Source organism: Bombina bombina, chromosome 5 (genome assembly GCF_027579735.1).
Source record: "Bombina bombina isolate aBomBom1 chromosome 5, aBomBom1.pri, whole genome shotgun sequence".
Classification (NCBI taxonomy): Eukaryota; Metazoa; Chordata; class Amphibia; order Anura; family Bombinatoridae; genus Bombina; species Bombina bombina.
Window position 1 is genome coordinate 1163456697 of NC_069503.1, and position 15699 is coordinate 1163472395.

The 15699-nt window shown below is 40.6% G+C and overlaps 1 protein-coding gene across 1 annotated transcript in view; it reads right to left on the bottom strand.

Annotated features, from left to right (window-relative positions):
• The window catches only part of CPSF1 (cleavage and polyadenylation specific factor 1), a gene marked incomplete in the record, with an annotated part of 548143 nt that overhangs the window by 135857 nt on the left and 396587 nt on the right, over positions 1-15699 (bottom strand). The window contains 2 exon segments of the mRNA XM_053715990.1: positions 2633-2722; positions 3042-3248. Coding sequence (XP_053571965.1) covers positions 2633-2722; positions 3042-3248 — 297 coding nt within the window.

Genomic DNA, 15699 nt, shown 5'->3' on the forward strand with positions numbered 1-15699 from the left:
CTACTGAAGAGACTGATATGGACTACGGCTACACACTAGAACAAAGTAGCACAATCTTGCACTACATTTAAAAATAATAAACTCTTGATTGAAGAATCTTTTCTAACACCTAATTTACCACCTCCTAGCACTAACATAGGCAAAGAGAATGACTGGAGTGGGAGGGAAGGGAGGAGCTATTTAACAGCTCTGCTGTGGTGCTCTTTGTCTCCTCCTGCTGACCAGGAGGTGAATATCCCATTAGTAATTAAGATGATCCGTGGACTCATCGTGTCATTAAAAAGAAATGGTAACATGTATTAAAGGTATGCAGAGAAAACCAAGTGGCCGCGCATTGCAAATTTGATCAACTGAAGCTTCATTATTGAAAGCCCAAGATGTGGCAACTAATCTTGTAGAATGAGCTGTAATTCTCTGAGGAGGAGACTGTCCCGCCTCCAAATAAGGTTTGTGAATCAGAAGTTTCAACCAGGAGGCTAAAGAAATAGCAGAGGCCTTCTGGCCTTTCTTAGGACCCTTGATTTTATACAGATAAAAGGAGTCACACTGTGACCCTGTCTTCTTGCGTTATCATACATGTATAAAATATGAAATCATCTTACCAGAATCTATGCCGTGGAACAGGAACACAGCCCTTCAAGTGTGACAGATAGTAGCATCGCTCCTGATATGGACTTGAGAGAAAAAAAGCAGGCAGCGAAACTCGTCAAAGCTGATTGCTTATGGAGCTGTGAATCTGAGTCGGGATGGTTTAGCAGAAAGACTCTCCCTGCATCTCCGGACTCTAACATTCACCCAAGCTCTCACTGAGAGGCTGACAGGACTACTTAAAACTCCAGTCCCATCTCGAAGAGTACTACCCTCCATAAGAGACTACTCAGAAATCTTCTGACACTTCTCTGCCAACCTCCTGTGACGAAAGGCAAAGAATGACTGGGGTTATGAGGAAGTGGGGGAGGTATTTAAGCCTTTGCCTCCTCCTGGTGGCCAGGTTCAGTATTTCCCACAAGTAAGGAATGCAGCCGTTTACTCTTCCCATATTAAGAAGGAAATATATATATGTGTATGTACATACTGTATGTGTATTTATGTCTTTATATGTGTGTGTGCGTATGTATTTATATGAGTATATGTGTTTATATGATTATATGTGTATTTATGTCTTTATATGTGTGTGTGTGTGTGTGTGTGTGTGTGTGTGTGTGTATGTATTTATATGAGTATATGTGTTTATATGATTATGTGTGTATTTATGTCTTTATATGTGTGTGTGTATTTATTTTATATGAGTATATGTGTTTATATGATTATGTGTGTATTTATGCCTTTATATGTGTGTGTGTGTGTGTGTATGTATTTATGAGTATATGTGTTTATATGATATGTGTATTTATGTCTTTGTGTGTGTGTGTGTGTGTGTGTGTATGTATTAATATGAGTATATGTGTTTATATGATTATATGTGTATTTATGTCTTTATATGTGTGTGTATTTATATGAGTATATGTGTTAATATGATTATATGTGTATTTATGTCTTTATATGTGTGTGTGTGTGTGTGTGTGTGTGTGTATTTATATGAGTATATGTGTTTATATGTGTATTTATGTCTTTATATGTGTGTGTGTGTGTATGTATTTATATGAGTATATGTGTTTATATGATTATATGTGTATTTATGTCTTTATATGTGTGTGTGTGTGTGTGTATTTATATGAGTATATGTGTTTATATGATTATATGTGTATTTATGTCTTTATATGTGTGTGTGTGTATGTATTTATATGAGTATATGTGTTTATATGATTATATGTGTATTTATGTCTTTATATGTGTGTGTATGTATTTATATGAGTATATGTGTTTATATGATTATATGTGTATTTATGTCTTTGTGTGTGTGTGTGTGTATGTATTTATATGAGTATATGTGTTTATATGATTATATGTGTATTTATGTCTTTGTGTGTGTGTGTATGTATTTATATGAGTATATGTGTTTATATGATTATATGTGTTTATATGATTATATGTGTATTTATGTCTTTATGTGTGTGTATGTAGTTATATGAGTATATGTGTTTATATGATTATATGTGTATTTATGTCTTGTGTGTGTGTGTGTGTATGTATTTATATGAGTATATGTGTTTATATGATTATATGTGTATTTATGTATTTATTTGTATATGTGGCAGCGATAGACTTGCTTGACACAGGGTTGCAACAATCTTCAATTTGTAAAAAAAAAGCAATATCTGCGAAGCGCAATAAAATGAAGTACGTCTGTACTTCTACTGCATTTCATTTTAAGCACCTTTCCAGTTTACTTGTATTATATTATTTTCTTGGTATCCTTTGTTGAAAAGCATATCTAGGTAGTCTCTGGAGCAGCAATGCACTAATGAGCTAGCTGCCGATTGATGGCTGCACATATGCCTCTTGTCATTGGCCAACAAGATGTGTACAGCTATCTCCCAGAAGTGCATTGCAGGTCCTGAAACAAAGGATATGAAGAGAGAAACTAGTATACAAGAGCTCTTGGCAAAACACAAACACATACGTAGCCCCCAGCATTAAGCCTAGATGACCAAGGGCAACAGGTAAAGTAGGAAGTCAGACTGCTGCTCACCTTTTTAAACCGAACCTTCAGATTTCCCTGCCCCAGCTGAGAGTCATGTGCAAAAGCTTCATATATGAGGAGCTCAACATCCACCAAGACCTAAGGAAGATGCAAGAGACAGTGAAAGGTGGTATACGGGCATGGGGGGGGGGGGGGGGGGGCTAAAGTCTTGCAATAAGGAGGTTGGGCTACAATGCTGCACATAAGAGGGCTAAAGTAGCATCATGGGTATTTGGGGTAGGCTATGGTAACACATGGAAAGGACATCAGTGGAGTTGAGAAAAAAAAGGAAAAGTTAGGGGAGGCAGAATCTGTGACCACAAGGCCAGGATTACACATATCGCTATTGACACTGGGACAAGTAGCACGTGTCAGAGGGGGGTACAACAACCACTAGGGAGGGAAACAAAGGCCTCACCAGTAAGTAGGGACGGCTATGGCGATTTCCCAGACCGACCAGTAACACCTCCTTCACTAGAGGCATTTCCCCCTGTCGCGTGACTTCTTCTTTCCGACCCTCCCCGGGAGCACTTGGCTGTCCAAAGGAGCTATCCACAAGCACTCTCTGACCCATGGGGAAGTTCTTCACCAGAAACACCAGACGCCATTCCGGTAGCTGGTAAATCTACAGAGGAGGAGGTTAGAAAAATGAGTAAGACACATGGGAAAAAATTTTTTATGTAAGAACTTACCTGATAAATTCATTTCTTTCATACTGGCAAGAGTCCATGAGCTAGTGACATATGGGATATACAATCCTACCAGGAGGGGCAAAGTTTCCCAAACCTCAAAATGCCTATAAATACACCCCCCACCACACCCACAATTCAGTTTAATGAATAGCCAAGTAGTGGGGTGATAAAGAAAGGAGTAAAAAGCATCAACAAAGGAATTTGGAAATAATTGTGCTTTATACAAAAAATCATAACCACCATAAAAAAGGGTGGGCCTTAATGGACTCTTGCCAATATGAAAGAAATGAATTTATCAGGTAAATTCTTACATAAATTATGTTTTCTTTCATGTAATTGACAAGAGTCCATGAGCTAGTGACGTATGGGATATCAATACCCAAGACGTGGAACTCCACGCAAGAGTCACTAGAGAGGGAGGGATGAAATAAAAAACAGCCATTTTCCTCTGAAAAAATAATCCACAACCCAAATCATAAGTTTATTCTTTAATGACAAGAAAAACTTAAAACATTAGCAGAAGAATCAAACTGAAACAGCTGCCTGAAGAACTTTTCTACCAAAAACTGCTTCTGAAGAAGCAAATACATCAAAACGGTAGAATTTAGTAAATGTATGCAAAGAGGACCAAGTTTCCGCTTTGCAAATCTGATCAACTGAAGCTTCATTCTTAAAAGCCCACGAAGTGGAGACTGATCTCGTAGAATGAGCTGTAATTCTCTGAGGCGGGGTCTGACCCGACTCCAAATAAACTTGATGAATCAAAAGCTTTAACCAAGAAGCCAAGGAAATAGCAGAATCCTTCTGACCTTTCCTAGGACCAGAAAATATAACAAATAGACTAGAAGTCTTCCTGAAATCTTTAGTAGCTTCAACATAATATTTCAAAGCTCTCACCAAATCCAAAGAATGTAAGGATCTTTACAAAGAATTCTTAGGATTAGGACACAAGGAAGGGACAACAATTTCTCTACTAATGTTCTTAGAATTCACAACCTTAGATAAAAATTGAAATGAAGTCCGCAAATCCGCCTTATCCTGAATAAAAATCAGAAAAGGAGATTCACAAGAAAGAGCAGATAGCTCAGAAACTCTTCTAGCAGAAGAGATGGCCAAAAGGAACAACACTTTCCAAGAAAGTAGATATATGTCCAAAGAATGCATAGGCTCAAATGGAGGAGCCTGTAACGCCTTCAAAACCAAATTAAGACTCCAAGGAGGAGAAATTGATTTAATGACAGGCATAATAAGAACTAAAGCCTGTACAAAACAGTGAATATCAGGAAGTTTAGCAATCTTTCTGTGAAATAAAACAGAGCAGAGATTTGTCCCTTCAAGGAACTTGCAGACAAACCCTTATCCAAACCTTCCTGAAGAAACTGTAAAATTCTAGGAATTCTAAAAGAATGCCAAGAGAATTTATAAGAAGAACACCATGAAAACATAATTTATGCTTACCTGATAAATTCCTTTCTTCTGTTGTGTGATCAGTCCACGGGTCATCATTACTTCTGGGATATAACTCCTCCCCAACAGGAAATGCAAGAGGATTCACCCAGCAGAGCTGCATATAGCTCCTCCCCTCTACGTCAGTCCCAGTCATTCGACCAAGAAACAACGAGAAAGGAGTAACCAAGGGTGAAGTGGTGACTGGAGTATAATTTAAAAGATATTTACCTGCCTTAAAACAGGGCGGGCCGTGGACTGATCACACAACAGAAGAAAGGAATTTATCAGGTAAGCATAAATTATGTTTTCTTCTGTTTTGTGTGATCAGTCCACGGGTCATCATTACTTCTGGGATACCAATACCAAAGCAAAAGTACACGGATGACGGGAGGGATAGGCAGGCTCATTATACAGAAGGAACCACTGCCTGAAGAACCTTTCTCCCAAAAATAGCCTCCGAAGAAGCAAAAGTGTCAAATTTGTAAAATTTGGAAAAAGTATGAAGCGAAGACCAAGTTGCAGCCTTGCAAATCTGTTCAACAGAGGCCTCATTCTTAAAGGCCCAAGTGGAAGCCACAGCTCTAGTGGAGTGAGCTGTAATTCTTTCAGGAGGCTGCTGTCCAGCAGTCTCATAGGCTAAACGTATTATGCTACGAAGCCAAAAAGAGAGAGAGGTAGCAGAAGCTTTTTGACCTCTCCTCTGTCCAGAGTAAACGACAAACAAGGAAGAAGTTTGGCGAAAATCTTTAGTTGCCTGCAAGTAGAACTTGAGGGCACGAACTACATCCAGATTGTGTAAAAGACGTTCCTTCTTTGAAGAAGGATTTGGACACAAGGATGGGACAACAATCTCTTGATTGATGTTCCTGCTAGTGACTACCTTAGGTAAGAACCCAGGTTTAGTACGCAGAACTACCTTGTCTGAGTGAAAAATCAGATAAGGGGAATCACAATGTAAGGCTGATAACTCAGAGACTCTTCGAGCCGAGGAAATAGCCATTAAAAACAGAACTTTCCAAGATAACATTTTTATATCGATGGAATGAAGGGGTTCAAACGGAACACCCTGTAAAACGTTAAGAACTAAGTTTAAACTCCATGGTGGAGCAACAGCTTTAAACACAGGCTTGATCCTAGCTAAAGCCTGACAAAAGGACTGGACGTCTGGATTTTCTGACAGACGTCTGTGTAACAAGATGGACAGAGCTGAAATCTGTCCCTTTAATGAACTAGCTGATAAACCCTTTTCTAAACCTTCTTGTAGAAAAGACAATATCCTAGCGATCCTAACCTTACTCCAGGAGTAACCTTTGGATTCGCACCAGTATAGGTATTTCCGCCATATTTTATGGTAAATCCTTCTGGTAACAGGCTTCCTAGCCTGAATCAGGGTATCAATAACCGACTCAGAAAAACCACGTTTTGATAAAATCAAGCGTTCAATTTCCAAGCAGTCAGCTTCAGAGAAGTTAGATTTTGATGTTTGAATGGACCCTGTATCAGAAGGTCCTGTCTTAGAGGTAGAGACCAAGGCGGACAGGATGACATGTCCACTAGATCTGCATACCAAGTCCTGCGTGGCCAAGCAGGTGCTATTAGAATTACTGATGCTCTCTCCTGTTTGATTTTGGCAATCAATCGAGGAAGCAGCGGGAAGGGTGGAAACACATAAGCCATCCTGAAGTTCCAAGGTGCTGTCAAAGCATCTATCAGAACTGCTCCCGGATCCCTGGATCTGGACCCGTAGCGAGGAAGTTTGGCGTTCTGGCGAGACGCCATGAGATCTATCTCTGGTTTGCCCCAACGTCGAAGTATTTGGGCAAAGACCTCCGGATGAAGTTCCCACTCCCCCGGATGAAGAGTCTGGCGACTCAAGAAATCCGCCTCCCAGTTCTCCACTCCCGGGATGTGGATTGCTGACAGGTGGCAAGAGTGAGACTCTGCCCAGCGAATTATCTTTGATACTTCCATCATTGCTAGGGAGCTTCTTGTCCCTCCCTGATGGTTGATGTAAGCTACAGTCGTGATGTTGTCCGACTGAAACCTGATGAACCCCCGAGTTATTAACTGGGGCCAAGCCAGAAGGGCATTGAGAACTGCTCTCAATTCCAGAATGTTTATTGGAAGGAGACTCTCCTCCTGATTCCATAGTCCCTGAGCCTTCAGAGAATTCCAGACAGCGCCCCAACCTAGTAGGCTGGCGTCTGTTGTTACAATTGTCCAGTCTGGCCTGCTGAATGGCATCCCCCTGGACAGGTGTGGCCGATGAAGCCACCATAGAAGAGAATTTCTGGTCTCTTGATTCAGATTCAGAGTAGGGGACAAATCTGAGTAATCCCCATTCCACTGACTCAGCATGCATAATTGCAGCGGTCTGAGGTGTAGGCGTGCAAAAGGTACTATGTCCATTGCCGCTACCATTAAGCCGATCACCTCCATGCATTGAGCTACTGACGGGTGTTGAATGGAATGAAGGACGCGGCATGCATTTTGAAGTTTTGTTAACCTGTCTTCTGTCAGGTAAATCTTCATTTCTACAGAATCTATAAGAGTCCCCAAGAATGGAACTCTTGTGAGAGGAAAGAGAGAACTCTTCTTTTCGTTCACTTTCCATCCATGCGACCTTAGAAATGCCAGAACTAACTCTGTATGAGACTTGGCAGTTTGAAAGCTTGAAGCTTGTATTAGAATGTCGTCTAGGTACGGAGCTACCGAAATCCCTCGCGGTCTTAGTACCGCTAGAAGGGCACCCAGAACCTTTGTGAAGATTCTTGGAGCCGTAGCCAATCCGAATGGAAGAGCTACAAACTGGTAGTGCCTGTCTAAGAAGGCAAACCTTAGATACCGGTGATGATCTTTGTGGATCGGTATGTGAAGGTAAGCATCCTTTAAATCCACTGTGGTCATGTACTGACCCTCTTGGATCATGGGTAAGATTGTCCGAATAGTTTCCATTTTGAACGATGGAACTCTTAGGAATTTGTTTAGAGTCTTTAAATCTAAGATTGGCCTGAAAGTTCCCTCTTTTTTGGGAACCACAAACAGGTTTGAGTAGAACCCTTGTCCTTGTTCCGACCACGGAACCGGATGGATCACTCCCATTGTTAACAGATCTTGTACGCAGCGTAGAAACGCTTCTTTCTTTATCTGGTTTGTTGACAACCTTGACAGATGAAATCTCCCTCTTGGGGGAGATAATTTGAAGTCTAGAAGGTATCCCTGAGATATGATCTCTAGTGCCCAGGGATCCTGAACATCTCTTGCCCAGGCCTGGGCGAAGAGAGAGAGTCTGCCCCCTACTAGATCCGGTCCCGGATCGGGGGCTCTCGGTTCATGCTGTCTTTGGGGCAGCAGCAGGTTTCCTGGCCTGCTTGCTTTTGTTCCAGGACTGGTTAGGCTTCCAGCCTTGCCTGTAACGAGCAACAGCTCCTTCCTGTTTTGGTGCAGTGGAGGTTGATGCTGCTCCTGTTTTGAAATTCCGAAAGGGACGAAAATTAGACTGTCTAGCCTTAGCTTTGGCCTTGTCTTGAGGTAGGGCGTGGCCCTTACCTCCCGTAATGTCAGCGATAATTTCTTTCAAACCGGGCCCGAATAAGGACTGCCCCTTGAAAGGTATATTAAGTAATTTGGACTTAGAAGTAACATCAGCTGACCAGGATTTTAGCCACAGTGCCCTGCGTGCCTGTATGGCGAATCCTGAGTTCTTAGCCGTAAGTTTGGTTAAATGTACTACGGCCTCCGAAATGAAAGAATTAGCTAGTTTAAGGACTCTAAGCCTGTCCGTAATGTCGTCTAGCGTAGAGGAACTAAGGTTCTCTTCAAGCGACTCAATCCAAAATGCTGCCGCAGCCGTAATCGGCGCGATACAAGCAAGGGGTTGTAATATAAAACCTTGTTGAACAAACATTTTCTTAAGGTAACCCTCTAATTTTTTATCCATTGGATCTGAGAAAGCACAGCTATCCTCCACCGGGATAGTGGTACGCTTAGCTAAAGTAGAAACTGCTCCCTCCACCTTGGGGACCGTTTGCCATAAGTCCCGAGTGGTGGCGTCTATTGGAAACATCTTTCTAAATATTGGAGGGGGTGAGAACGGCACACCGGGTCTATCCCACTCCTTAGTAACAATTTCAGTTAGTCTCTTAGGTATAGGAAAAACGTCAGTACTCGCCGGTACCGCAAAGTATTTATCCAACCTACACAGTTTCTCTGGTATTGCAACAGTGTTACAATCGTTGAGAGCTGCTAAGACCTCCCCTAGTAGTACACGGAGGTTCTCCAATTTAAATTTAAAATTTGAAATATCTGAGTCCAATCTGTTTGGATCAGAACCGTCACCCACAGAATGAAGCTCTCCGTCCTCATGCTCTGCGAGCTGTGACGCAGTATCAGACATGGCCCTAGCATTGTCAGCGCACTCTGTTCTCACCCCAGAGTGATCACGCTTGCCTCTTAGTTCAGGTAATTTAGACAAAACTTCAGTCATAACAGTAGCCATATCTTGTAATGTTATCTGTAATGGCCGCCCAGATGTACTAGGCGCCAAAATATCACGCACCTCCCGGGCGGGAGATGCAGGTACTGTCGCGTGAGGCGAGTTAGTCGGCATAACTCTCCCCTCGCTGTTTGGTGAAATTTGTTCACATTGTACAGATTGACTTTTATTTAAAGTAGCATCAATACAGTTAGTACATAAATTTCTATTGGGCTCCACCTTGGCATTGGAACAAATGACACAGATATCTTCCTCTGAGTCAGACATGTTTAACACACTAGCAAAAAAACTTACAACTTGGTTATAATCTTTTTTAGCAAAAAAACGCACTGTGCCTCAAAGAGGTACTAACGATTAAATGACAGTTGAAATAATGAACTGAAAAACAGTTATTGCATCAAACTTTAAAACAACACAACTTTTAGCAAAGGTTTGTTCCCATTAGTAAAAAACAACACTAATTAAATTTGTACATAAGAAAACAAAACAACGTTTTTTATACACAGTCACTATAAGAATTCTCACAGCTCTGCTGAGAGAATTTACCTCCCTTCAAAGAAGTTTGAAGACCCCTGAGATCTGTCAGAGATGAACCGGATCATGCAGGAAATATAAAAGTAGCTGACTGGAATTTTTTGATGCGTAGCAAAGAGCGCCAAAAACGGCCCCTCCCTCTCCCACACAGCAGTGAAGAGAAACGAAACTGTCACAATTAAAGCAAAAAACTGCCAAGTGGAAAATAATGCCCAAACATTTATTCACACAGTACCTCAGCAATGTAAACGATTCTACATTCCAGCAAAAACGTTTAACATGAGAATAGTTATTAAAAAGGATTAGTGACCTTTAACACAGTAGTTCCGGTGAAATACCATCCCCAGAATACTGAAGTGTATACATACATGTCATTTTAACGGTATGGCAGGCTTTTCTCATCAATTCCATTCAGAAAATAAAAACTGCCACATACCTCAATGCAGATTCATCTGCCCGCTGTCCCCTGATCTGAAGCCTTTACCTCCCTCAGATGGTCGAGAACAGCAATATGGTCTTAACGACTCCGGTTAAAATCATAGTAAAAAAAAAATCTCTGTCAGATTCTTCCTCAAACTCTGCCAGAGAAGTAATAACACGCTCCGGTGCTATTTTAAAATAACAAACTTTTGATTGAAGTCATAAAAACTAAGTATAATCACCATAGTCCTCTCACACATCCTATCTAGTCGTTGGGTGCAAGAGAATGACTGGGACTGACGTAGAGGGGAGGAGCTATATGCAGCTCTGCTGGGTGAATCCTCTTGCATTTCCTGTTGGGGAGGAGTTATATCCCAGAAGTAATGATGACCCGTGGACTGATCACACATAACAGAAGAAATGTAAGTCTTCCAAACTCGATAATAAATCTTTCTAGAGACAGATTTACGAGCTTGCAACATAGTATTAATCACTGAGTCAAAGAAACCTCTATGACTTAGCACTAAGCGTTCAATTTCCATACCTTCAAATTTAATTATTTGAGATCCTGATGGAAAAACAGACCTTGAGACAGTAGGTCCGGCCTTAACGGAAGTGGCTAAGGTTGGCAACTGGACACCCGAACAAGATCCGCATACCAAAACCTGTGTGGCCATGCTGGAGCCACCAGCAACAGAAACAATTGTTCCATGATGATTTTGGAGATCACTCTTGGAAGAAGAACTAGAGGCGGGAAAATGTAAGCAGGATGATAACACCAAGGAAGTGTCAGCGCATCCTCTGCTTCCGCCTGAACATCCCTGGACCTGGACAGGTATCTGGGAAGTTTCTTGTTTAGATGAGAGGCCATCAGATCTATCTCTGGAAGCCCCCACATCTGAACAATCTGAGAAAACACATCTGGATGGAGAGACCACTCCCCTGGATGTAAAGTCTGACGGCTGAGATAATCCGCCTCCCAATTGTCTACACCTGGGATATGCACCACAGAGATTAGACAGGAGCTGGATTCTGCCCAAGCAAGTATCCGAGATACTTCTTTCATAGCTTGGGGGCTGAGAGTCCCACCCTGATGATTGACATAAGCCACAGTTGTGATTTTGTCTGTCTGAAAGCAAATTAACGGTTCTCTCTTCAACAGAGGCCAAAACTGAAGAGCTCTGAGAATTGCACGGAGTTCTAAAATATTGATTGGTAATCTCGCCTCTTGAGATTTCCAAACCCCTTGCGCTGTCAGAGATCCCCAAACAGCTCCCCAACCTGAAAGACTTGCATCTGTAGTGATCACAGTCCAGGTTGGCCGAACAAAGGAAGCCCCTTGAATTAAACGCTGGTGATTTAACCACCACGTCAGAGTGTCGAACATTGGGATTTAAGGATATTAATTGTGATATCTTTGTATAATCCCTACACCATTGATTCAGTATACAAAGCTGGAGAGGTCTCATGTGAAAACGCGCAAAAGGAATCTCGTCCGATGCTGCAGTCATGAGGCCTAAAACTTCCATGCACATAGCCACTGAAGGGAATAACTGAGACTGAAGGTGCCGACAGGCTGCAACCAATTTCAAACGTCTCTTGTCTGTTAGAGACAGAGTCATGGACACTGAATTTATCTGGAAATCTAAAAAGGTGACCCTTGTCTGAGAAAACGTTTGGTAAATTGATCCTCCAACCATGTTTTTGAAGAAACAACACTAGTTGATTCGTGTGAGATTCTGCAGAACGTAAAGACTGAGCTAGTACCAAGATATCGTCCAAATAAGGAAACACCGCAATACCCTGCTCTCTGATTACAGAGAGTAGGGCACCTAGAACCTTTGAAAAGATTCTTGGAGCTGTTGCTAGGCCAAATGGAAGAGCAACAAATTGGTAATGCTTGTCTAGAAAAGAGAATCTCAGGAACTGATAATGTTCTGGATGAATCGGAATATGAAGGTATGCATCCTGCAAGTCTATTGTAGACATATAATGTCCTTGCTGAACAAAAGGCTGAATAGTCCTTATAGTCACCATCTTGAAAGTTGGTACTCTCACATAACGATTCAAAATTTTCATATCCAGAACTGGTCTGAATTAATTTTCCTTCTTTGGGAAAATGAATAGATTTGAATAAAACCCCAGACCTTGTTCCTGAAAAGGAACTGGCATGATTACCCCTGAAGACTCCAGGTCTGAAACACACTTCAGGAAAGCCTGAGCTTTTACTGGATTTGCTTGGATACGTGGGAAAAAAAAATCTCACAGGAGGTCTTACTCTGAATCCTATTCGATACTCTTGAGAGACAATACTCTGAATCCATTGATTTTGGACAGAATTTATCCAAATATCCTTGAAAAACCCTAATCAGCCCCCTACCAGCTGAGCTGGAATGAGGGCCGCACCTTCATGCGGACTTAGGGGCTGACTTTGGTTTTTTAAAAGGTTTGGATTTATTCCAATTTGAGGAAGGCTTCCAATTGGAAACAGATTCCTTGGGGGAAGGATTAGATTTTTGTTCCTTATTTTGACGAAAGGAACGAAAACTGTTAGAAGCCTTAGATTTACCCTTAGGTTTCTTATCCTGAGGCAGAAAAACTCCCTTTCCCCCAGTAACAGTTGAAATAATAGAATCCAACTGAGAACCAAATAAATTATTACCTTGGAAAGAAAGAGATAGTAATCTAGACTTAGATGTCATATCAGCATTCCAAGATTTAAGCCACAAAGCTCTTCTAGCTAAAATAGCTAAAGACATGGATTTAACATCAATTTTGATAATATCAAAAATGGCATCACAAATAAAATTATTAGCATGTTGCAGTAAGCGAACAATGCTATATATGTCAGAATCCAATTATTGTTGCGCTAAATTCTCCAACCAAAAAGTTGATGCAGCCGCAACATCAGCCAAAGAAATTGCAGGTCTGAGAAGATGACATGAATATAAATAGGCTTTCCTTAGATAAGATTCAAGTTTCCTATCTAAAGGATCTTTAAAAGAAGTACTATCTTCCATAGGAATAGTGGTACGTTTAGCAAGAGTAGAAATAGCCCCATCAACTTTGGGGATCTTTTCCCAAAACTTTATAGAAATTGCTGGTAAAGGATACAATTTTTTTAAACCTTGAAGAAGGAATAAAAGGAGTACCTGGCTTATTCCATTCCTTAGAAATCATATCAGAAATAGCATCATGAATAGGAAAAACCTCTGGAGTAACCACAGGAGGTTTAAAAACAGCATTTAAACGTTTACTAGTTTTATTATCAAGAGGACTGGCTTCCTCAATATCCAAAGTAATTAACACTTTTAACAAAGAACGAATATACTCCATTTTAAATAAATAAGTAGATTTGTCAGTGTCAATATCTGAGGAAGGATCTTCTGAATCAGATAGATTCTCATCAGAGGAGGATAAATCATTATGTTGTCGGTCCTTTGAAATTTCATCAACTTCATGAGAAGTTTTAAAAGACCTTTTATGTTTATTAGAAGGCGGAAATGCAGACAAAGCCTTCTGAATAGAATCAATAACAAATTCTTTAAAATTCATAGGTATATCATGTACATTAGAAGTTGAGGGAACTGCAACCGGCAATGTACTATTACTGATGGATACATTGTCTGCATGTAAAAATTTATCATGACAACTATTCCAAATGACATTCGGAGATATAATTTCCACAAGTTTACAACAAACTCACTTAGCTTTGTTCGAACCGATGTCAGGCAGCAAAGTTCCAACAGATACTTCTGAGACAGGATCAGATTGTGACATCTTGCAAAATGTAAAAGAAAAAAAACATATAAAGCAAAATTATCAATTTCCTTATATGACAGTTTCAGGAATGGGAAAAAAAATGCAAATAGGATAGCCCTCAGTCATAGAAAAAGCCAAGAGGCAAATAGCAATGGGGTAATAAATTCATGAAAAATTTGGCGCCAAGTATGACGCACAACGTAACTGAAAATCTTTTGGCACCAACAACATCCGGAAATGACACACTTGCGTCACTGACGCAACCCTGTGTAAAGATTCGGCGTCAACTACGACGCCGTAAATTGTGAATTTGCAAGAAAAATGTAGTCAATCTGAAAAAAAAAAGACTAAAACCCCAGGTAAGAAAAAATATTTCTTAATATGTTTATTTTCCCCAAATATGAAACTGACAGTCTGCACAAGGAAATACAACCTGACTCATGGCAAATATAAGTACAATACATATATTTAGAACTTTATATAAATGCATAAAGTGCCAAACCATAGCTGGGGTGTCTTAAGTAATAAAAAACATACTTACCGAAAGACACCCATCCACATATAGCCAAACCAGTACTGAAACAGTTATCAGTAGAGGTAATGGTATATAAGAGTATATCGTCGATCTGAAAAGGGAGGTAGGAGATGAATCACTACGACTGATAAAAGAGAACCTATGAAATAGATCTCCCGTGAGGAAAACCATAGGATCAACAGGTAATACTCCCTTCACATCCCTCTGACATTCACTGTACTCAGAGGAATCGAGCTTCAAAATGCTGAGAAGCGCATATCAAAGTAGAAATCTTAGCACAAACTTACATCACCACCTCCATAGGAGGTAAAGTTTGTAAAAACTGAATTGTGGGTGTGGTGAGGGGTGTATTTATAGGCATTTTGGAGGTTTGGGAAACTTTGTCAAACCTGGTATGATTGTATATCCCATACGTCACTAGCTCATGGACTCTTGCCAATTACATGAAAGAAAAGGGATTCAAAAGGAAAGAGGTTAGGGACAGATCATGTCAGAGGGTGATCTATACGTGAAAAGCTAAAGAGGTAAAAGAGGGGCGTGAGCAGGTAAATATGTGCTTTATCTTCTTGTTCTATAGCTACACACACTATTCACATTTATTCTTAAAGTCAATGTAAAGTTAAATGAATGAGAGCCCGGTTTTTTACATTCATTTTTTTTTTTTTTTTTAAATACTTCCCACCGGCGATCCTCCGTCCGCTTCTCATGCTGTATTTAGCACCTTAATGACGAAACCAGCTTCCTTCAAGCACGGCGTAGCCTCATGAGATGGGCGCTCTGAGGTGCACACCATGATTGGATGAAGCCGAGGTAAATACAGAGGAGCTCCGGGCAGAGTTTTGCTGGTCTGGGTTTGCTAAAGAAAGAAGTATTTAAAAAAAAACGCTGCAATGTAAAGTTTAATGAGTGCTGCTGTATTTTAAAAACCGGGCACTTTTTCGTTAAACGTTACATTCACTTTAAGGCCATATACAACTATCAAAGTGTTTGTATCCTGAATAAACCAACGCATTCTTGTCAAGAGTGCAGATATGTGCAAACAGCAGGACTTGTCCTTATCAGTCAATACGAAGTAAACAACTTAAGTCACTGCACTTGTTTCAGTTTTACCAGCTCTAACTAATGCATGTGGCCCTTTAATAGACTCACATCCACTATGTAGAAACACAGCAGGTGAGAGGTTCCTTAC